The sequence below is a fragment of the Panthera leo genome, chromosome C1 (assembly GCF_018350215.1).
Source record: "Panthera leo isolate Ple1 chromosome C1, P.leo_Ple1_pat1.1, whole genome shotgun sequence".
NCBI classification, from domain to species: domain Eukaryota; kingdom Metazoa; phylum Chordata; class Mammalia; order Carnivora; family Felidae; genus Panthera; species Panthera leo.
Window position 1 is genome coordinate 29,065,275 of NC_056686.1, and position 24,105 is coordinate 29,089,379.

At 47.2% G+C, this 24,105-nt stretch overlaps 1 protein-coding gene across 1 annotated transcript in view; it reads right to left on the reverse strand.

The window, feature by feature from the left end:
- INPP5B (inositol polyphosphate-5-phosphatase B) overlaps positions 1–24,105 on the reverse strand; it is a 49,862-nt gene that overhangs the window by 22,965 nt on the left and 2,792 nt on the right. The window contains 6 exon segments of the mRNA XM_042954261.1: positions 16,928–17,003; positions 17,006–17,133; positions 17,136–17,321; positions 21,178–21,288; positions 23,461–23,490; positions 23,607–23,704. Of these exon segments, the coding sequence (XP_042810195.1) occupies positions 16,928–17,003; positions 17,006–17,133; positions 17,136–17,321; positions 21,178–21,288; positions 23,461–23,490; positions 23,607–23,704 (629 nt within the window).

Here is a 24,105-nt window from a genome sequence, read left to right on the forward strand (position 1 = left end):
CAGGCAGTGAGCTGGATTGGGCCCATGGCCTGTACTTAGCCAAGCCCTGCTATGGACCACATCTCCAAGGTCACTTCTTCTTTTTTTTTTTTTTTTTAACGTTTATTTATTATTGAGAGACAGAGAGTGAGCAGGGGAGGGGCAGAGAGAGAGGGAGACACAGAACTGAAGCAGGCTCCAGGCTCTGAGCTGTCAGCACAGAGCCCGACGCGGGGCTCAAACTCACAAACTGTGAGATCACAACCTGAGCCAAAGTCGGACGCTTAACCGACAGAGCCACCCAGGTGCCCCCCCCCTTTTTTTTTAATTTTTTTTTAACGTTTATTTATTATTGAGAGACAGAGAGAGACAGAGAGTGAGCAGGGGAGGGGCAGAGAGAGAGGGAGCCGAGGTCACTTCTTCTAAGATGCCACCATCTCTGACTCCTAGATAAGGTCAGATGCCCTTCCACTGGTGTTCCCACAGCTCCCCGTACGTCTTTCATTATAGCCTAAATTGCTGTGTATTATAACTGTTTCTCCCTCTGGTTAGACTGTGAGCCTACTGGGGACACAACTATGTCTGATTTATTCATCACTGCATCCCCATCATCCAGCATACCAGCCAGCACACAAGCAGTTCAATCACTCAAAAATTCAAAAGAAAATACTGGGTGAATATGGATCCCTTATGTGTCTTATATAAATACGTAACATCTAAGCTCAAGTCTGTAGTGTTCTTTTGGAATGTTTCGGGCCATCTTCCCATTTGTGTTCGGCATACAACAAAAGTAAGAAAGGAAACTACATCAGGTTGTTTCTAGACTTCTATGACCCCATGGTTAGCTAGTTATCTCTGAGACCCAAATCCCCAACTGTATCCTACCTCTCTTGCTTTACTCTCATTGAACTTTAAAGCTTAGACAGCCAAGGTACTTGAGCTAGTGAATGGCATACGGGGACACCTATTAGAATGGTTGAAAACCAAAAAGCTGACTCTACCAATTGCTGGCAAGGATGTGGAGCAAGAGGAACTCTCATGCACTGGTTGTGGGAATGGAAAATGGTACAGCCACTCTGCAAGCAGCTTGGTCGTTTCTTACAAAGCTAAACGTAGCCTCAACCATATGATCCAGCAATCGCAACTCCTAGATACTTATGATTTGAAGTTTTATGTCCATATAAAAACCTGCACATAAATGTTTACGGCAGCTTTATTCATACTCATCAAAAGCTGAAAGCAACCAAGATGTCCTTCAATAGGTGACTGGATAAACAAACCATGGTACTCGTATAATGAAATATTATTCGGCAATAAAAAATAAGGGGTCACCAAATCACCAAAAGACATGAGTGAATCTTAAACACATATTGCTAAGTGAAAGAAGCCATTCTGAAAAGGTTACACACTGTAGGATTCCACTTATATCACATCACGGTTAAGGCAAAACTCTAGAGATGGTAAATAGATCAGTGGTCGCCAAATGTTCAGTGGGTGCATAAGGATTAAGTGAGGGAAGCACAGGGGACTTTTTGGGTCAGTGAAACTATTCTGTAAGAAACTGTGATGATGGATACATGACACTATCTATAGGCTTCAAAACTCATGGAACTTTATAGCACAAAGAGTGAACTTTAATGTATGCAAATTTAAAAAATCATTTTGGAGGTCAGGGGATCCTAGAGTAAAATACAGGAAATGACAAAGTATCTAACTATATTACAAATGTATGAACAGCCTCAATGAAGAGGACAGAAGAAAAAAGTGCTGACCTAAGTAACTTTGGAAATTAGTGGAACCTGTAAGACTAAAGGCAAAATGAACTGTATGCAAGCACTATACTCTAGCTGAAATGCTGTTTCCCACGGGGATATGGGTTAACAATTGTGAAGTCACTCTACCTGGATCCTGGAATTTAACACTTAAGAAGACAGACAGAGGAGGGGTACCTGGGTGGCTTAGTTGGTTGAGCATCCAACTCTTGATTTTGGCTCAGGTCATGATCTCACAGTTTGTGGGTTTAAGCCCAGCCATGCTGACACTGCAGGGCCTGCTTGGGAACTTCTCTCTCTCTCTCAAAATAAATAAATAAACTTAAAAAAGAAGAAAAAAAAGAAAGAAAGAAGACGGGTAGTGGATTGCAGGAGTTGGGTGTCTCATTGTAGGGGTAAAGAGGTTCCAGATAAACCTGGAAGGGGAAGAGACTAGAATGATCCATGTGGTACTGGATTAGAGCTGGAGATATCAGCATGAGTTCATGTTTACCTAACATACATCCATATGGTTACATGCAGAAATACAGAGGCACACACGTGTAAGTACATTTCCTTGCTCCGTCAGCTAAGAGGGCCTAGAAGCAAGGACCCACCAGTAGCAAGGACCACTCTTTCATACCCAGATCCTGGTTTCTAATACCATTTATTCGCCAATAAAAGGAAGCAAGGCTCCTTGAGATATGGTTATCTTAGGTCTGGGGTAGGAAATATAAAGATGGAGCATTTTGTAGTGCCAGAAAACAAGAAAGCACTCAAAAAACAAAACAAAACAAAACAAAACAAAACAAAACAAAACAGGGGCACCTGGGTGGCTCAGTGAATTAAGTGTCTGACTTCGGCACAGGTCATGATCTCACAGTTCATGGGTTCGAGCCCCACGTCCGCTCTCTGTCAGTGGGGAGCCTGCTTTGTAACCTCTGTCTCTCTCCTTCCCTCCCTCTCTCTCTCTCTCTCAAAAAAAAAAAAAAAAATAAACATTTAAAAAAATAAATTAAATTAAATTAAAACACCCACAATGAGGGGAGTATGTCAAATGAACACAGGAGCCAACTGAAAGAGCTCCAATGGTCACAGCTGGAACAATGTGAGCAACAATACTGGATTATAATTCAAAGTATAAAAGAAACAGCCATCAGTCCATAGCGCTACAAATAACTGAATAAAAAAATAAGTGGAGGGGCGCCTGGGTGGCGCAGTCGGTTAAGCGTCCGACTTCAGCCAGGTCACGATCTCACGGTCCGTGAGTTCGAGCCCCGCGTCGGGCTCTGGGCTGATGGCTCAGAGCCTGGAGCCTGTTTCCGATTCTGTGTCTCCCTCTATCTGCCCCTCCCCCGTTCATGCTCTGTCTGTCTCTCTCTGTCCCAAAAATAAATAAAAAACGTTGAAAAAATAAAAAAATAAAAAAATAAAATAAGTGGAGAGGAAAAGACAAATCTGCTCTGAAGAATTTCAAATACTATAGGTGAACACTCTATCTTCAAGGAGGTAGAGCATGACTCCCCACGGCTCCCCCTGAAACTGCTGTGTTAAGGTTACTGATACGCTTCATTCATGTCACCAAATCCAGTGGTCAGTTCCCCGGTTTTCAGCTAAGCTCACTTCAACCTCTCTTCAGCAGCACTTGATAGAAACCACTCCTTCCCCCCCCCCCACACACAACTTCTTTACTTTCTGAAGGCTCCTCTTTTCTCCATGCACCCCACCCCCACCCCCACCCCCAGGAATGAATCCAGGCTAGGTCCTGGCATGACCACTTCTCCAGCTACACTCTTTCCCAGCTAGGTGATCTCAGTTTCAGAGTCTTATTTTTTATTTGAAGGTTATTTATTATTTATTTTGAGACAGAGAGAGAGAGAGAGAGAGAGAGAGAGAGAGAGAGAGAGAATCCCAAGCAGGCTCCACACTGACAGTGCAGAGCCTGATGTGGGAACCCACAAGCCATGAAATCATGAGCCAAAGTCGGACACTTAATGGACTGAGCCACCCAGGTGCCTCTCAGTCTCAGTTTTAAAAACCACCTACATGCTGACCACTCCCAAATTTTCATGCTCCAACCTAGATCTTTCAGCAGAGCTCTAGCTCCTTACCTAACCTGGCCTTCACACCTCTCTGGCCTCATCCACCGTGCTCTATGTCACCCGGTCTGCTCTGGCTCCGTTTCCTTTTCTGCTGTTCCTAGAACATGTCAGGCTCATTCCCAACTCAGGGACTTTGATCTTGCTGGTCCCTCTGCCTGGAATGCTTTGCCTTCAGATCTCCACACTACTCACTCCATTTCATTCCGGCCTCTGCTCAGACATCAGGAGGCTGACGCTCTATCTACCTACCACCCCACATCACTCTATCCCCTTTCTCCAGAACTTCCTAAACTTCCTCTGTTCACGGCACCCTTCCTGTCTCAGTGATTTTTTTTCAAAGAGCCTCTAGGCCAAAAGGAATACCTAATAGAGCTGTTCAAATAGTTAGGGCCAAATAAATTACTAAGTATTTAAGGCCTAACAACTTAAGTAGCAGTTTGAAAATGAATACACATAAATAGAAGGAAAAAATACTATTTGTTTCATTTTAAATAACCACAATTACCTACTAACGAGATGTGTGTGCCTATTGGGTACTGTACAACCTCTCAAACTTTGGAATCCGATTGGACACCACGTACAACGTGCCACACTGATTTTTGCATGGTAATTTTTTTAAGTTTATTTATTTTAAGAGAGAGAGAGAGAGAGAGAATAGGGGAGGGGCAGAGAGAGAGAGAATCCCAAGCAGACTCTGCACTGACAGTACAGAGCCCAACTCACTCATGAACCATGAAATCATGACCTGAACTGAAGTTGGATGGTCAACTGGCCCCTGCATTTTTTGTTCTGAAGTTTACTAATTTTGAGAGAGGGCACACGCACAGAGAGAAAGGAAGAGAGAGAATCCCAAGCAGGCTCCATGCTGTCAGCCCAGAGCCTGGTGTGGGGCTTGAACTCGTAAGATCGTGACCTGAGCTGAAATCGAGAGTCGGTCACTTAACCAACTGAGCCCCCCAGGCCCCTACTTGCTTTTGATGACAGCAACCACCAAAAACCCAGCTTCACCTTCCTTTTGATACAATGTCCTCAGAAGGAATGCGGCACCATCTAATGTTGAAACTGTAAACTACCTGGAGCTAGAACAGACCTCAAGTATCTATGTGCTGACTTTCTTTTTTTTTTTTTTTTTTTTTAATTTTTTTTTTTTTTAATGTTTATTTATTTTTGAGACAGAGAGAGACAGAGCATGAACAGGGGAGGGGCAGAGAGAGAGGGAGACACAGAATCTGAAACAGGCTCCAGGCTCTGAGCTGTCAGCACAGAGCCCGACGCGGGGCTCGAACTCACGGACCGCGAGATCATGACCTGAGCCGAAGTCAGACGCTTAACTGACCGAGCCACCCAGGCACCCCTATGTGCTGACTTTCGAACTTTTACAAGTCCCACAGTGCCCCTGTGAATTCACCACAGAGCCCCAGATACCTCAGCACACAGTCTGGGAACCACAATCTTGTGAAATTTTTCCCTTTAGTACCAATACCATTTGACATTATATCTTGTGAGTATTCATCAGTTTATCGGAGGCTATCCCCACTAAAACGTAAGCTCTGCAAGGCAGGGGCTTTGTCTTTATGCGATTTCCTGGGGACCTGGAACAGCACCTGCAGCAGAGTGGGTACTCGATGTGTTAAATGCATGCAAGTATCCGGAAACTTAAGCTGAAGCCTAGCTGTACCATTATCTTCCTGTGTGACAAGTTCCCTCTTCTCTTTGGGTCTTAGTTTCTTCACTTATAAAGCAGGCACTTCAGTATAAATATCTTTATACTTTACAATGAGCAAAGGCAAATTAAGGAATATGGGTTAGAGCTCTGCTTCTGCATGTCAGTGCTAAGGACTCAGGATCTTGTTTTGGGGCTTCCTAGTAAAGGCTTCGTAAGTTCCTAGGAAGGGCCAGACTGGAAGAACATCTCCTGGAGACAGGTGGTTCGTCCCTATGGATTCAGCTTCTGTCCATGAGTGGCCAGTGTACTGGAAAATCGCCCTGTAGGCCTACATCACCATGTCTGCCGCAGGAACCAGCCCAGCGACGACCAGAACATCTTCATTCTTCACTCTACGCGTGGAAAGTTTAAGGCGTGACCTGGGGGATTTCCAGCCACAGAACAATCTTCTCGGGATCTCTTCTCCCCTGGATCTAGCACGGTGGCTGGCTATCAGCAGCTCTTTACCAAATTTACCATCACCCAGCCCCCTGGCTCCCTCTCAACCACAGCTTCCTGTTTCTTCCTCCTCTTCTGCTTCCCTACTCCCACTCTGCCCTTTTTCCAACCTCAGACCTCCAATCCTTTGTCACCCAATCTAACAGATGACATCTGGGTTTTTCCTTTCTTCCCATGTTCATTCACTAAGTCCTATAAATCCTCTCTCCTAAATATTTTTATACCTGACCCTCTTCCCTATCCCTACTGTCATGCCCCAGATTAGGCCCTTACAATTTCTGGAAAGCACATTCAATGATTTCCCTGCCTCCATCACCACCCCTCCTCCAGTCCATTCTGCCACCATCTAGAAGAAAACATAAATCTGAGGTCATTGCTGTGCCTTAAATCCCATAATAACTTCTTTTTTTTTTTTTAACGTTTATTTATTTTTGAGACAGAGAGAGACAGAGCATGAACGGGGGAGGGGCAGAGAGAGAGGGAGACACAGAATCGGAAGCAGGCTCCAGGCTCTGAGCCATCAGCCCAGAGCCCGACGCGGGGCTTGAACTCACGGACCGTGAGATCGTGACCTGAGCCGAAGTCGGACGCTTGACCGACTGAGCCACCCAGGCGCCCCATCTTTTTTAAGTTTATTTATTTGGAGAGAGAGAGCGTGCATGCGTGAGCCGGAGAGAAGAGAGAGAGAGGGAGAGACAGAATCCCAAGCAGTTACTTGGGGCTCAAACCCACGAACTGTGAGATCATGATCTGAGCTAAAATCAAGAGTCTTATGCTCAACCAACTGAGCCACTAAGGCGCCCCTCCCACAATAATTTCTATCAACTATCGAATCAACCCCAAACCTATGAGTATTACACACAAGGACCTTTGTAATTCACCCAGACCCCCTTTCCAGCCCCATCTCCCACCACCCCCATCCAGTCACACCAAAACAATTTCTCTCTTTATTATTATTTTTATTATTTTTAATGTTTATTTATTTCTGAAGAGAGAGAGAGAAACAGAGTGCAAGAAGGGGAGGGGTAGAGAGAGAGGGAGACACAGAATCTGAAGCAGGCTCCAGGCTCTGAGCTGTCAGCACAGAGCCTGATGTGGGGCTCGAATTCACCAACCCTGAGATCGTGACCTGAGCCGAAGCCGAACACTTAACTGACTGAGCCATGCAGGTGCCCCACGACTTCTCTTTAGATGCTGTCTCCTCACCCCACCCCTGATCCTAACCAGTCCTCAATCCCACCTTCGTGTGGTAGACATCATCCTTTCAGACTCTGCTCAGTGTTCACCCCCTTCAAAAGGTCTTCTACTGGTCCTCTCCTTGTATTTTCATACAGCTAGTGCTTGCCTCAATCAAGGCATTTATCATAATAGAACTGCCACTGTGTTTACCTCTTTTTGTCTTACTTCTTTAGCTAGACCACAAGCTCCTTGGGAGCAGGGGCTGATGTTTTTTTCCCCTGTGGACCTGGGCTTACCACAATTTATGGAACATATCAGGCAGTGAGTAAACACACAGTGAACAAAGAGCCACAGGGCAGAGATCAAGCTCACTGTCATTTCTGGGTGCTTACTTGATGACCACCTTTCACACCTACAATTGAAACCATTTCCCTGTAAGAGGCTACCTAGTAAGTAGGTCAACCATGGTAACAGCTTGGTCTGGATGTATAGAACTGCTGAAGTGTTTTGCTTTTCTTGCAAATCCTGTGCATTGCACCGTACAGTTTACAGGACCAAAAGCCTTCTCCCATGCCTGGCTAAACAGACAACACTGCCCCTGGAGGCTCCTTCCTTAGCTCAAGCAGCAGTAGTGCCTAACACGGATCCACGATTCTGATCTCGTACACTTGTACACTTGGGGCCAGGCGTACTTTGGAATTCAGAATTTGGGGGGTCTTAAAAAGCTAATATGTGACCTCTGCTGTATATAATACAACACCCCCCAGCAGAGTCTGAGGCAACACTGAGGAATCACTTTGATATTTCCACAGTGCGACGCAGGAGTAGTAAAGTGTGGGGGGACAAATAAAGCCTATAAATAGTCTCATATCAGTTCAAGCGAGTCTCGCTGCCACAGTGGGCTTGGGCCAAACTTATACAATTTTTTTTTTAGTCTTTGGAGCTTTTAGGACTTCAGAACTGCTAATAAGGGATTGAAGATGGTAGTTAAGAGCATGGCCTGCTGTTATCTACACACATCAAAAAGGACTAGAGTGTGTGTCTATGTCCATCTATAACACAAGCTTATAAATATATCGATAAATTTTACAGACACATACGTACACATACGTATCCTGGAAGGGTAGAAACCAAAATGTCAACAGAAATCATTTCTCAATGGTAGGACTTCTTTTGCTTTTTGCTTATAGGCACTTTCAAAAGCAGCTACAATGTGTATTTTATTGTATGCACATTTATCACGGGTTTTGAAATCAAAGACCCAGGTTCCAATTTTGACCCTGCCACTCATTAGTCGTTTGACCTTGGGCAAGTTACCCAATTTCTCTAGCTTTGGCCTCTTCCGCCAATCAGAGACAACAGTGTATTTGCTGTACACAACTGCTGTCTTCTCTCCCTGTGGCTAACTGGAGGCTCTCTCTCACTTCAAGGCCAAAAGGTGCTCTAAAAGCCAAACCGGACCTGTTGAAGGCCCAGAGCTACAAAACAAAGACAAGAGGCAAGGTCTTGATGCCAACATCTTGTAGCCAGGTCTATCACTGACCTGGGGTTGGGGCTTTTTCTAAAACAGGACATCACACAAGGGAAAAAAAAAAAATCCAAACCCAAATACAAGTACCCTGCTTCTTTGGAGACCTGTACGAGAGCAGCAGCATTCTTTATTTTCTTTTTTTCTCTCAGGAACATTATTTCTTAATTCAGTGGCTCCTTCTGTCTCCTCCTGTTGCTCTGTTTCCCCCTGCAGGTCCCCTAGTTATTTGCAGATGCTCCCATATCCAGACCAGTGCTGTCCAGGAGAACTTCCTGTGATGACTGAAAGGTTCTACAGCTTTGCTGCCACTGGCCACATTGAGACACCTGAAATGTTTCTAGAGTGAACGGGAAACTGGATTTTGTATTTTATTCACCTAAGTTAAATGTTAATAGCCACATGCGGCTACCACAGAGGACAAATGCAGACCTAGGTCACACTCCTTCTCTTCAAGAATCATCGGCCACCACAGTTCGCTCCAAATGGAGCTGTCCAGCTCTGCCAGAATTTAATCCTGCCACCGCCTACTGTCTGCATTTCCACAAGGAAGTTCTGTGCACGGCGGGGCCCAGGTAAAGGTACGGTTTGACCTGGGGCCCTCTCCCTGAGCTCCCCCTTTGTCATCTGTACCAGCCCTGTCCCCGCCAGCCTGGTCTGCAACCCTGCCATCCACCCACACCTCTCGTCCCAGGGCCCCAAGAGCTGGTCAGTCACCAATGTCTTTGTTCCCAAGGATGCCTTTCTTCAGGCCATCCTCTCCTCACTTGTCACTGCAAGAGTCTCTCATCACCGCAAGAGCCTCCCACTACAGGAGCTTCCCACTTCTCACTACCCAACTTGGTCTCTGGATGTGGCCAGCCTGAACTCTGATTTTAGTTAGGTCTCCCTGCTCTTAAGCTTTCAGCACTGCACCGATGCCTGGAGGTTAAGATACAGACTGGTTGAACTGGCAGATGAGGCCCTTTGCAAACTGGCTCTCCTCAGTCACCTAAAAGCAGCCAGATCTAAATAGACAGGTTCGCCCTGCGTGCCACCCTCACCCCTGGCTCCAAGGGAAGCCCCTCCTACTTGCTGGCCACCTCTCCTGCAAAGCCCAGCCTCCACTCCTACGAGCTCCTTCCCCTTCTTCCTGATGCCCCACTACCATCACCACACTATCCGAGGCAGTCATCCCTCCGACTTCTGAAGGCCTTTCTTGTCCATATAACTGGTGTGGCACTTTTAAGAGAAATTAGTGTTTTTGGAAATAAGCGTTAGGCTTTGGAATGAAACAGACCTGGCTCTTTTACTGGCTCTGTCCACGACCTCATAGGAAACCTCAAGCAAATTACTCCATTTGTGTCCTCATTTGTAAAATGTGGATAATACCACCAAACTTAGAACCCAAAAGAACAACCAAATGAAATCTACATGGGTCAAGAGCCTAGCACAATGCCTGGTGCACAGCAGATGGGCAGGAACTGTTAGTTCTTTCCCCTCTACCACTTTTTTCCCCCAGCTCTGCCACTCTTAACCCCCCACTGCTCTGATAATGAACACTATCATTTATCAAGTTACCTTCTAATCGCATTAGACGTTAAAACCCAGATCTGCTTGACTCCACAGTCTCCCCCTTTGCAAGCAACGAGCACAGGATCTTCAAGGAAACTATCAACTCATAGAGGTAAGTAGCAAATGAATAGAAGGGTTGAGTCTGCTTGGATAACAAAGCAAAAGTACCACCATGGTGTCCACAGGGTGTGTGGGTGTGTGGCTGCCATTGCTGGGTGGAGATCATGTCCTGCCCTTGCTGAGCATCTACTAGACAGGTCTAGGAGGAGATGTCCCTTCCTATCTTCTCAGTCACTGGCCTTTGCATTCCAAATCCAGCACACCAGAAGAACCTGCAAAACCATGCGAGCAAAATCCCTGATGTTTCAAATTGGCAGGAGTGAGTGAGTTGGTTCAACGCTTACCAGTGACACAGAGGGGGCCACGCCAAGGGCTCTCTCAGTCTGAAACAGGGAGACACATACCAGCAAGAGGTACTTCAATTCACAGGAAGATAAACAGATCCAGATAAACAGATCCAACTACCCAGAATCCAAATCAGGCTGTGTTAATGACAATGATAGTAGTATTATGAATAATATTAATAGCAAATTCTTAAGGCTTACTACATGCCAGGCATGGTTTTAAACACTTTACATATGTTTAATCTTCAAAACTGTTCCATCAGATGAAGTAAGTGCTATTATTATCTGCACTTTGCAGACCAAGAAGTTAACTAATTTGCCCCAGAACACACAGATAGTAAATGGCACAGCCAGGATTCAAACCCAAGGAATCTGGGTCAAGAGTTTGTGTTCTTTTTTCTTTCTTTTTAAAAATTTTTTTTTACATTTATTTATATTTGAGAGACAGAGAGAGACAGAACACAAGTGGGGGAAGGACACAGAATCCGAAGCAGGCTCCAGGCTTCAAGCTGTCAGCACAGAGCCTGACATGGGGCTTGAACTCACAAACCATGAGATCATGACCTGAGCTGAAGTCAGACGCTCATCTGACTGAGCCACCCAGGCGCCCCAAGAGTTTGGGTTCTCAACCAGTAAACAATAGCAAGATATCAACTATCAGAAAAACATGAGGTTCAGAAAGTATTTCTGGCAGAAGAAATAATTTCAGTACAAAGACAGCATTATGGCATCCTCAGAAAATAGTAGTAATAAGTAGTATAAACAAGTACAAAGGAAAAGTTTTGTTTGAGAAGGATTAGGGGACACGGAAGTAGAGTACAGGGATTAGGGCTCAAGCATTAGATTCAAACAGACAATTTGAGTTCTGTTCTCAACTCTGTCACTGACCAGTGAGTGGTCACAGGCATGTTACCTACCCTATCTGAGCCTCTATCTCTCCATCTGAGAATGGACATCCTCTTACAGAACTTTTGTGGCATAGTGTGAGCCCCAGAGACCCACAGTAAGTGCTTAATAAATGGTAACTGCTAATAATAATAATAGTTTGATAGCAATACATTTAAAAAAATTTTTTTTAATGTTTATTTATTTTTGAGACAATGCGAGAGACAGAGTGCAAGCAGCGGAGGGGCAGACAGAGGGAGACACAGAATCTGAAGCAGGCTCCAGGCTCCAAGCTGTCAGCCCAGAGCCCAACACAGGGCTCAAACTCATGAACCATGAGATCATGACCTGAGCCGAAGTCGGACGCTTAACTGACTGAGCCACTCAGGTGCCTCGATAGCAATACATTTTTATAAACAAATTTTTATTTTAAAAATTTGTTCAGGGTTCATGAGTTTGAGCCCAGTGTCAGGCTCTGGGCTGACAGCTTGGAGCCTGGAGCCTGCTTCAGATTCTGTGCCTCCCTCTCTCTCTCGGTCTCTCTCTCTCTCTCTCTCTCAAAAATAAGCATTAAAAAAAAATGTTCAAAAAAAAAAAGATTTTTTAGGAATAGATATATACTAGTAATAAATGGCCAAAGTGTAAGATTTTGAACGCCATGTAGAGTTTGGATTTTACTCTATGATGAGGGGGAACCAGGGGTGCCTGGCTGGCTCAGTTGGTAGAGCTTGTGACTCTTGATCCCGGGGCAGTGAGTTCAAGCCCCACAGTGGACGTGCAGTCTATTTTTTAAAAAAGGGAGAGTGGTGAGCTACGTATAGTCCACAGTGCGGGGAAACTCTGAAGAGAAGTCCGGAACACAGGGCACCCGGCATTACAAACAACTGTCAGCCTGGCCAGCACCCCAGATAGTTGTTACTTTCTTAAAAGTCAAATAACCATGCTTCTTAGTTTTCTCTCTGTTTCTTTAGACATCTCTAAAAACACATCCTGTGCCCTGCGGACCCATAAGCCCTGGACTCAAACTCTAACTGCACCCTGTGCAAATCCAACTTAGGCTGGCAAGGACTAAATATGACCGGTTTAGCTTTCAAGGAGGAAGGCTCCAGTGCGCCCAGTTCACAGCAACAGACTGTAGTCGTGACAAGTTACTGGACAGATTACTTGACTCTTTCCCTCCAGGCTCTCCCTCCACTGGACCTTCTGGTCTGTGGTCTGGTGATAAAGCTGAAAAGAGAAGTGGGTAAGAGCAAACCAGGAAGAGAGGGGAGAGAAGTTCAGAGCACACTCAAAGAGGAAGGGGGCAGGAGCTGTTCAAGTGACTAAGCACTTGAGGCGATGAACTGCGCGGGTCGCTATAGCTCAAAGACCACAGACATTTTTTGAGCACCTGGTGATGTGCAAGGCACTCAGGCTGGCATGTGGGGAGGAGAGAGGATGCAAAATGCTAACAACAGCAAGTTCAAGCTTGTAAAAATGTAGCTGAATGAGCAGTCAACAAAGATGAAAACGCACAGGGCTTTATCCAGAAATTACAAGCAGTCAAGTTCGAAGGAAGAGGAAATGAAGGGGAGTTGGGGCAGATAAGACTAGATAAGATAAGAGGGGGCTGAAGCCAGGCTGTGCAGGACTTGACCTGTCATGCAAAAGAATCTGAACTTTATCCTGTGGGCAACAGAGAGTGGCACAACATTCAAGTTCACATACAAAATAGTAGGGCATGATAAAAGTTAGAGGCTAGGGAGATCCCGAGGGAGAAGCAGCCTTAAGGTTAGGAAGACTTGGAAGGAGACCACTGGGTTCATTCAAGTAAGATGATACTTACATGAACTATGGGGATTAAAAAATAACGTGGTTATTAGAAGAGGAGAGGGAAGAGTGCAGGATGACAGAGGTTTTAAGAGACTGCATTCACGGAAAAGAAATTGGAGGGAGAGAGAGCAGTAAGAAGATAATGAGTAGTTATCTGGAAGAATCTGGCCTAGGATAGGCCCTGAAGAGGGCAGCCAGTCTCTAAGCTCTGGAAAGTGGGCATTTGCAATTCCTGAGTGTGTTTCCCAAACAAAAGCATCTCTAAATAACTTAGAGGTGACCTTCTTGGAGGCAAACATTCATTCTCATTGCATAGATGGAAGAGAGGAAAGTCAAGAGACATGTCTAATATTGTACCAAGGTGCAAGAAGGAACATAAAAATAAAAAATAAATAAGTAAAAATTAGACACACACTTTTTTCAAATCCTCACCATTCATTTTTGCTAGTTTCAGTTTGCATATGCATGAGGGGTGGTAAAGCCTACAAATTTGTTACAGTATATTTTAAGCAGTAAAGAAAACATGCAAGTCAGCTGGCTTCTATGTTCCAACCCTGTCTTCCCTCTAATAAATATTGATGCCTCTCTTCCTGAACCTTCAGTCCCTGAGGATTTTTCTGTGCAAAGCTCCACTTCTAAATGAATGCTTGTGGGTCACCTGGCTTGCTCAAGACTCCCCCTGTAGAATTCCAACACAAACTGTTTTCTGAGGGAAGGAAAAGTCGTCTGGGGATTCTCCTGTTCTAGAAACAAACAGGAGGCTAAATGGGACAAACAGGGAAAATGGAGAAGGGAACAACAAAAGGAGGAAGAAAAAAGGAGCACAGTTCTCTTTTGTTTAAACAAAGTGATCCAAACTCATTTGCTTAGGGGCCTTCAGAGCTTAGGGGCCCACAAAGGCAGAGAGAATGGGCAACGTTCCTACCTGCAGGATAAATATCTAGGAGAATTCCTCTTCGCTGCTAAAAGGATAGGTTGGTCACACAGATTTTACTTCTTGAAAGAGAGAGAGAGAGAGAGAGAGAGAGAGAGAGAGAGAGAGAGAGAGATGGACCAACCCAGGGGCTATTTTTCCCACATTCTCTCTGGCTTCTACCCTGGTAATCTAGGTTACCCTTTATGCTGCCCTGAGATATAAATAGCATTCATTTCCTTTCTCAGGCCAGACAGATTCTAATGCTGTCTTCTGGGTCCAGGGGCAAAAATACTCATGGCGCATCTCATTCTAAATCTGAGTTATTACAAAGCTGCCTCACTTTGAATCAGCCATGGAATAAGAAAACCACTTCAAAAGACCAACATTTGAGTGTTATTACCACTTTGTTAAATTAGCCCAGAAGAGCACCCAATGGGACTTCTGAGTAGTTCTTTCCCTTTCTAGCACATGTCTCAGAATCTTCCAGAACACAGCTCCAGGTCTTTGCCCAATCTCTACCAAACTTGGCCTGACACCCCCAAATTCAGCAGAGACAAATCAAAGAATGGACATTTGGGAGAGAAGCATCAAAGTGAGCTCTTTCCTTTCTCTACCAAAACAAAGGCGAGATGTGAAGACCAGATTCCCCTGGCCGCCAAATTACCTAGGCCTTTGAGGTACTCTTATCCCTTTGGCTCACCCTATAAGGACCACTGCCCTGCTGGGCTAACCTTACACTCTCTTACCTCAATGTATGGACTGTCAGCTCCTTGAGGGAGCCTTGTTTCTCCTAAAGTACATCACAAATAGCATTTTTAAGCAGCCTTTCGCCTCAGGTTGGTTCCTCAGGCTATCAGGAAGTGGGTATTTTGATCATACGCGTATAGAAAGAACCAAATCCACTACCTGTTTCCCTTGGCGCCCGGACTATCCAGAACGTCAGAGGAGGCCCCAAAAGTTTCTCCTACCTGTTGTAGAAGATGTGACTCTCCTCTGAGGCCAAAGCAACTTTGGAAGCAGAGATGAGAGGCAGAACTGGGGGCTTGGTACCATCTCTTACCAGTTTTCACATGATTCATTTGGCAATTTCAACTAACTTAAATTGTATTTAAATGAACTTAATTTATAAATGAGTAATCTATAAATTAAACTTAAATTAAAACTTAGCACTTTAGTGTAACCCCACTTACTGTAGGTTATTATGATGGGGCCAAATCATTTTAGACTAAAAATAAAACCAAAACCTTGACGACAATTCCTCACTGGCATGTGACTAGGTTTTGTTTTTTGAAAGCAAAAGAAAGATTGTGAGATCCCTGCGCGTTTATCACCCAGGGGCAGATAACAGGCTTCAGAGCTGTCCTGACTTCTCACAGAAGACCTTTCTCTCCACGTAGGGAATGAAGCACTCCAGCAACCTGGCCCTGGCATGCTGGCTGAGAAAACACAACCCGCCTCTTTCTGCTGCCACTGGGCCTGTTCTTAATGGTAAGCTCTCACCTGTCCCAGCACCACAGCCCAGGATGTCATGGGAACTGAAGCGACAGCTGTCTCAAGATCAAGTCCTTCAAGTGAGCTGAGATAAGCCCCAGAAAGATGCAAACTATCAGCACCATCAGGCGCTTCAAACGCCTCTTGTGGCAGCTGCAATGAAGGAAAAGCATAAGCACTGAGGAAGTCTTTCGCTCACCCAATTTCCTCTCGTTTTACAAACTTTGTGCAACGTGCTATCCGCACCCCACCCCCGACGCCCCAGCCCCTCATAGTTTCCAAGCCTTATAAGAGCAAGTGGAGTGCTGGCCCACACTTACACAGCCACTTGACAGACTCTTCATCTCTCGCAGATGGCTGAGAAAGGAGGCACGAATGGGTACCAGTGGTCATGCCAAAGCTCTCACGTAACTGGAGCCGCATGGGCGCACCCAGGGAAAAAACATACCAGGGAGCCCGTGCAGAAAATCAAGGGGCTGTTCAGAAAATACAGGTCTGCAGGTCCTCCCAAAGCACCAGACTGACACAAACTTCAGCCCTGGGCCTCTTGCTTTCCAAAAGACAACCTCCTGTTCAACAATTGGCTTTTTGTGATGCACAATACTACCCACTAAGGGCTGGGTGGAAAAAATCTAGTCCTTTTCACCTGTAACCTCATCCTGGCCTCCAGTCCCACGGTGAAGAGGGCTCTCTTGGACCCCGGATCTGTGCACAGCCCCATCACACGGGCCAAAGACTGACAAGAGAGCCAGGCAGCCCAATACACACACCATTCCTCGGCCAAAGGAAGGCTCGGTCATGGCGAGCGCACCCCCAACACAGGCCAACCTCGGAAGGTCAGGATGGAGAAACTGAGGCTCAGAGAGAGGCAGCGACTGGCTCCAGGGCACACAGCGAGTCGGGAACGGCGCTCTATTACAACCTCAGCCTCCAGATTCCGGGGTACCACACAGCCGTCCGCCTGCCCTCACCACGCCGGCTAAGAATAACATCCCCTCAGAACTTCAGCCCCAGCGTTCCCGCCCCCGAAGGGCCAGGACCTTGGTCATTGCCCCGCGCGTCCACCGGCCAAACCGCAGACCCTGCCCACCCGCGGGCCGGGCCCGCCGCCACCGCTCCCGACCCAGAGGCCCAACCCAGGTTCCCACAGCCCGCCAAAGACCTGCAGAGTCGCACTCCCGAGAGCCTGAGGCGGCGGACATTTCCCAGCCAGTTTCTTCAAGCTCTTCATCACGCCGCTCTCACCGCCCCGCCCGCGCTGCCCGCTCCGCCCCCAGAAGGGCCCGCCCCCGCGCGCCACCTCCACCAATCGAAGGCCGATACTCTCCATAGCCCCGCCCCCCAACAGTAATGAGACCGCCCCCGCAGCCGCACTTCCTCCAATCTCCACCGCCCCTTTCGAGACGGATACCTGCCTCCGCCAATTCCGGCGCATGGCGGCCGGGGGCCCGGGGCGGAGTTCCAACCGAGCGGCGTGGGCGGATCGGGCTCCAGCCGGGTGCACCTGTATACCGACAGCCACAGGAATTCAGGATCCGGGGTCGCCGGGTCGCAACCTGTGGCAGGGAAAAGGAGGGAATGCTGAGCCACGGGCTTGAAGAGCCAGTTCCACCTCTGCATGACTGTATGCCGGTGAGCAAATCGCTCAGCCTTTCCGGAGAGTCTCCAAGCCTATTTCCCAGAGCACTGGCTGCATCTGGGATTCAAATGTAATAATAAATGTGGAAAAAGAAAAAAGTGCCCTTCCAAGCTAGACCCGCGCTACTCCCCGTGGTAACTATGTGCTAAGGTGTGTGCTTCATATGTGTATTACTCCTTAATCCTCACAACTAAGTGTAGGAAGTGAGGAACTATTATCCCATGGCAGCAGAGACCGTAAGTCTTAGGTCGCAGAGTGAGAGGTACAGTGGGAACTCAAATAGCTGTCAGTACTAGGGAGTGGGTTGGGTGCTTTAATTGCCCATAATCTCCGTCAGCAACTTGTAAGCTACTCCTAGTAAAAACACACTCTAGGTAAAAATAGTGTGTTTGCTATGAGATATGCCTTCAAGACAGGTCCTCTCAAGACAAGACCTCTGGTTCCCCTTTAACAGATGGCCACCTCTTCCTGGAAATTCTTGAGTGCTTCTGCCTCTCACTCAAACCCACTTCTGTCTGGGCCCTGAATGCTTTTGGTCTCCTATGCTATCTTGCCTGCTCTTCTTGTAAAACTGCATGAACCTGACCAAACCGAATTGGATTTGCAGGGACATCATAAATGGAGAAACTTGGGTTCCAGGCCCCAGTATGGCACCGGCAGAAATAGCTTTTAAGTTCTTTTCAGTATTTGCTTAGTGTTAATCCATATTGGGCCTCATCTAATCCTCATAAACCTCTTGGAGTAGTAGGTAAGGCAGGTTCATATCATTGTACAAATGACAAAGCCAAGACCTAAAGAAATAAAATACACTGTTCACATTCACAACTAGGAAGTGGCAGAGCTGGGATCTGAACTGAAATCTCTGGACCCCGGGGGCATGGGTTAGAGCCTGGGGTTCCAAATCCCGTCCCATCAATTCAATTGAGGAATGACCTTGGGCAAGTTACTTACCTTCTCTATGTCAGTTTATTCATCTATAAACAGCATATCTACTCTTTAGTATTGCTCAAGGGACAGAACAGGAGAATATGGTTGGTGTGCATGGTCCAGATGTCTAGAAAAATGTCTGACACATAGTAGGTGCTCAGTTAGGGTTCTCTAATTCTTTTCTCTAATTGAGGTCTCTTGACCAAGGCACTTCTACTCCCTGGCCTTTTGTGCTGCACGTTATCCACCAGGGACCGGGTGGAGAAAACCTAGTTCCTCTCACCTTTCACCTCAACCCTCATCCTGGACTCCAGTCCCTTTATCTGTAAAAGGCAAGGGTTGGGCTGGTAGGCACCCAAGGCTTCACCAGTGAGAGTCCCCTTCTTACCCAGGCCCCTCCCTGAGGGAGTCCACGTCATGATGACTACTCAGGGAACTTGATTCAGTGCAGTGTCCCTGCTGGCTATCCCAGGTGTGGTCCCCAGAAGGCAGAGCAGGTAAAGGGACTGATAGACAGATACGTAAGCCTAAAAGAGCAAAGTCATCCTTGACTCCTCTCTCTCCAGACTCACAGCCAGGCACCAAGCTCTGTTCTTCATTTCAACACATATCCATGAAGTGCCTCCTGAGTGCCAGGCACTGTTCGAACCACTGGGGTAAAGTTATGAACACAACCCAAACTCACTGCCCATGTGGTACCTGCATTCTCTTCAATTCGATCTCCGGTGCACCCTCTCCTCTCCATCCCTAGCCCAAGCCTCAGTTTTTATGCCGGAACCCCTGCAATGCACTCCCGGTGAGCTCCCTGCTCTAGTCTCTCCCCTTTGGAACCAGTTGCCAGAGGAACTTTTCCTTCATGCAAATCCTACCTTGTCATTCCTAGGTTTAAAACTCTTACAGCTCCCCACAAGCTGTAGGGCAAAGTCCAAGGTCTTTGTTGGTTGTTTAAAACCCTTCTTGAGCTGTCTCTGCTGGCCTCGGCTGGCTCAGCTCTCTCCACACCCTCCTATCTCCAAGTTCAATCCCATTCAACAACCTGCTCTTCCTTCTGACAGCCGTCTCCCCCTTGTTGCCTGCCTGGGAAAAACCTTGTTCATCTTTCAGGTCTTGGCTTACATATCACCTCCTCCATGAAGCCTTTCTTCACTGAGCCGTTTCTATGGGATAGGAAACACTTTTGTAAAAGATTCTGCATCAAAACACAAGAGCAAGGGGCGCCTGGGTGGTTCAGTCAGTTGAGCGTCCAACTCTTGATTTCGGTTCAGGTTGAGATCTCACGGTTCGTGGGTTCAAGCCCCATATCAGGCTTCATGCTGGTAGTGTGGAGCCTGCTTGGGATTCTCTTTCTCCCTCTCTTTCTCTCTCTCTCTCCCCCTCCCTTCTCTAAAAATAAATAAATAAACTTAAAAAATGTTTTCATAGCATTAAACACACACACACACACACACACACACACACACACACACACACACACACAAGCTAAGCTCTTCTGGAGGACACTATGTAGTCTATGTAGTCCTGTCTAATCCTGGCTCCATAGTTTACCAGCTGTGTACTCAGGCAAGACACTTAGCCTCCCCGAGCCTCAGTTTCCTTGTCTGTAAAATGGACACATTGCTAATACCAACCTTGTAAGGTATGGTAAGGAAAATAAGATAATGTGCAAAAAGTTCTCAGAACAGCATCTAACACACACTGAGTCAACAATGAATGTTAGCTAAGTTACGGGCCCTCTTGTACAAAAGGAAGAAACAGGTTTTGAGCTCCTAGTATGTGCTGGGCACTTTCACATGTATTCTCCCATTTAATTCTCACTGCTCCATGAGGAAGATATTCTTTACAAGTCTACAAAACCAAGGTTCAGAGAGATGAGGTGGTTTGCCCCAAGACACATCATCAGCAAAGATAGGTTTCAAATGCAAGGGGCTGTGCAGCTTAAAAGTCCATGTTCTTTGCTGTTATTACTATTATTACCCCTCCTACATCTACTAATAATAATCATAAATTGAGTTATCCTTATTAGTTGAACCTTTGGAGGCAAATTTCCCCCTGTTTGTAGAATAAACTTCAAACCCCTTAACCAGGCATTCAAGGGTCTGTAATCTTGTTTCTACTTCCTTATCCCACATACCCCAGCTTACATCCAAAGCCAGTCCCCTTTCTGGCATACCAGGCAAATTAAGTTGGAGCCCCCCAGACATTTAGACCACGATGGAAGGGAAGCCCCCACCCCCCGCCGTCATTCCTACAGAGACAAGATGTTAGCTGGAAAGGAAACAAATAATGGTGTTGGGTATACACCTAAGCCCAGTACCTGGTGACTGAGATTTACATGTTCTGTGGCTAATTCTCTGCTCTGTACAAACTCTCCTTTACCTGCCTAGCTGAAATCCTGATCTATACAAGTTCTGCCCCAGAGGCCACTAACCTCTCATTGCTAAGCCAAAACTAGACCATTTCCTCAGCTGCCGTGGGAGACAGAGCAAGGGTCAAGAGCAGATGAGCCCATATGCCCAGCTGTGGTTGCCAGAGAGACGGAAGATAGGCCTCTAGGAGTTGCTGACCCTGCTAACTTATAAAAGATTCTGCATCAGAATCACAGCCCACCCAGCCTAGAGCCGGGAGGACAAAGGGGGCTCCGCTCAGGTTTAGAAATGGGAAGCCAGAAATGAAAACCCATGGTTGGCTCATGGCCTGAGGGCACTGTGGCCTCAGGCCAGCAGCATTGAGAGGGCACAGAAACTGTGGAGCGTGAGTCCAAAGGATGGAAAGTCAACTGGCAGTGGGTAGGTCAGTGCCCAGCCATACCCCCCGCCCCACCCCAGAGAGCCTGGAGTCTTACCTACCTGGACAGGCGCTGGCAACTTCTTGGAGGAACATCCTGGTGTGTGAACCAAAAGGTAGCTGGAATACGAGGCTGAGCTCTGCAGTGTCCAGCTGGACAGTCACATCTGAGCCTGCACAGAGGAGGTGGGAATTGAACCCTTGGCCTCCAGAACTACCGAGGCTGGCATCCCCAGAATGGAGAATCAGCAGCCCAAGATCCCAAAGCCCTGTTAGCCCTTAAGCAGTTCACTAAAGGCTGCTGCTGGGTGGTAAAGAAACCTCTACACTCTCAGCTCCAAATTAACATCCTCCCCACTCCGCAGGGGGGCACGGATCAGGGCTCTAACAGCCAGTAAGCCTCCCCACAAGAGTGCTAGATGGCACTGGACGGGGACAAGTTCTCTGACCTGTTGTCTACCCATCCCTGAGCAGAAGGGAATATGCACATAGAAGCAGACGAGAGGGGCTGTCTGGGTCTAGCTGACTACGTCAGGCATGTGCCGGGTACTGGGAATACCATGGTAAGGGGAATGGACACGGCCTGTCTGCGAGGAGCTAGACTGTGGAGGGTGTCCTGCTCATTGCAGAACCCCCCCAGCACCCTGTAGGCTCATGGCGAGCACCCACAAATGCGCTTAACTAATGAATGAGCAGGAGCAATCTAGCAGAGTGATCAAGACTGTGGGCTCTACAGTCTGGACTCTGAGTGTGAATCCCGGTTCCGCCACTTACTAAGTTAGTTTGTTTCTCTAGGCTTCAGTTACCTTGTCCACAAAATGGGGATGGGAAAACAGTGACGGCTTCATGGAGTTGTGGTGGGGAAGCATCGTATGGTGTACGTAAAGCTCTTAAGATAGTGCCTGACACAAGATACTCATTGACTGAATATTCATTTCTGTTGTTACTACTACGGCTCTACTACAGTCTAGCAGAGAAGGCAAGCATTAAATAGGTCACTACAAATAATTAAATCACTGAAGGTGGCAAGGGCACCTGGGTGGCTCTGTCGGTTGTGCATCCAGCTCTTGGTTTCCGCTCGGGTCATGACCTCCCAGTTTGTGAGTTCGAGCCCTGTGTCGGGCTCTGCACTTAAGTGTGGAGCCTGCTTGGGATTCTCTCTCTCCCTTGCTCTCTGCCCCTCCCCCACTCACTCTGTCTCTGTCCCTGTCCCTCTCAAAATAAATAATCTTAAAAAAGAAACTTTAGGGGCGCTTGGGTGGCGCAGTCGGTTGAGCGTCCGACTTCAGCCAGGTCACGATCTCGCGGTCCGTGAGTTCGAGCCCCGCATCAGGCTCTGGGCTGATGGCTCGTAGCCTGGAGCCTGTTTCCGATTCTGTTTCTCCCTCTCTCTCTGCCCCTCCCCAGTTCATGCTCTGTCTCTCTCTGTCCCAAAAATAAAATAAAAAACGTTGAAAAAAAAATTTTTTTTTAAAAAAAAAGAAACTTTAGGGGTGCCCGCGTGGCTCAGTCAGTTAAGCGTCCGACTTTGGCTCAGGTCCCAATCTCACGGCTCGTGAGTTAGAGCCCCGTGTCGGGTTCTCCGCTGACAGCTCAGAGCCCGCTTTGGATTCTCTGTCTCCCTCTTTTCTCTCTGTCCCTCCCCCTCTTGTGAGCACGCGCTCTCTCTCTCAAAAATAGATTAAAAAATCTTCTTTTAGGGGCTCCTGGGTGGCTCAGTCGGTTGAGCGTCCGACTTCAGCTCAGGTCATGATCTCACGGTCCGTGAGTTCGAGCCCCGCGTCAGGCTCTGTGCTGACAGCTCAGAGCCTGGAGCCTGCTTCAGATTCTGTGTCTTCCTCTCTCTCTGACCCTCCCCCCATTCATGCTCTGTCTCAAAAATAAATAAACATTAAAAAAAAATTTTTTTTTTAAATCTTCTTTTAATTTAAAAAAACTTAAAAAAAATCACTGTGGGTGACAGAGAGCCGTCAAGGATGAGAAAAAGGAATGTGTATCTTCGAGGCACAACTTTGGGAGGCTCAACTAAAGCTTCCTGGAAGAAGTAAAGTGTGAACTGAAGCCCCGAAGGATGGGTTGGCTAAGTGAAAAGAGGTGTGGGGGCTCTCAGAAAGAGGGAGCCACATGTGCAGGGGCTCCGCGGCGGGATCATGTCATGCTGGAAGGTGATGGAAGCAATCCAGAAGATTCCAAGCACAGCAAGAGAGGAGGGGGGGGGGATGGGCGGGCCTGATCCTACAGCGTTTTGCTTGCCATGGTAAGGACATCAGAGAGTGTTCCTCACACCATTCTCTCAGTGGATCCTGCCCTAACTAACTGCCACTCACGCTGAAAAGACCACTCACCAAGAATGTAGAGTTCACCATCCAGGGACACTGTGGGGAGAGAAATGAAAACGGCTTTAGCAATTGAGCACTCCAGCCGCTACCAGGGAAGAAATGACCCGGGGGCCCAGAGGAGAGGGACTCACACCACCCAGCCCCTGTGGCACCTTCTTCCAGCGTGAAATCCCGTGAGACCGGCACTATCTGGTCCAAAGAGACATCGTCCCCGGTAATGGCCATCCTCCGGTGCGTGTACAGGAAGAGACTAAGGGCAGGAAGTAGAGGTGAAGACAGGGCCCACCGGCCACCCCTCAGGCTCATCGTGGGGGCCTTGGCCAAGTGCTCACACTCCCTCCTTGGTCCCTAGGATCGTGCTGGTGGTGCCCTGCTCTGCACAATCCTCGTGCCTTCTCTGTCCACGGTGCCCATCAGAGACTGCCGTTCTACAGATAGGTCATCAAAGCTGAACTTGGCTCATTTTGGGGTGCCTCTGCTTTGTCAGTGAAGCACATGCGTGATCTATCTGTAGCGTGTGACAGCAACACCATAACCTCAGTCACCCCTTCCCTCTCTGACCACAGTTTTGCTATCTGTAAAGTCAGGGTGGTAGGTTAGAAAATGTCGAGTGTCCCTCCCCCATCCCCTCAGCTCTGAGATCCTGAGGTT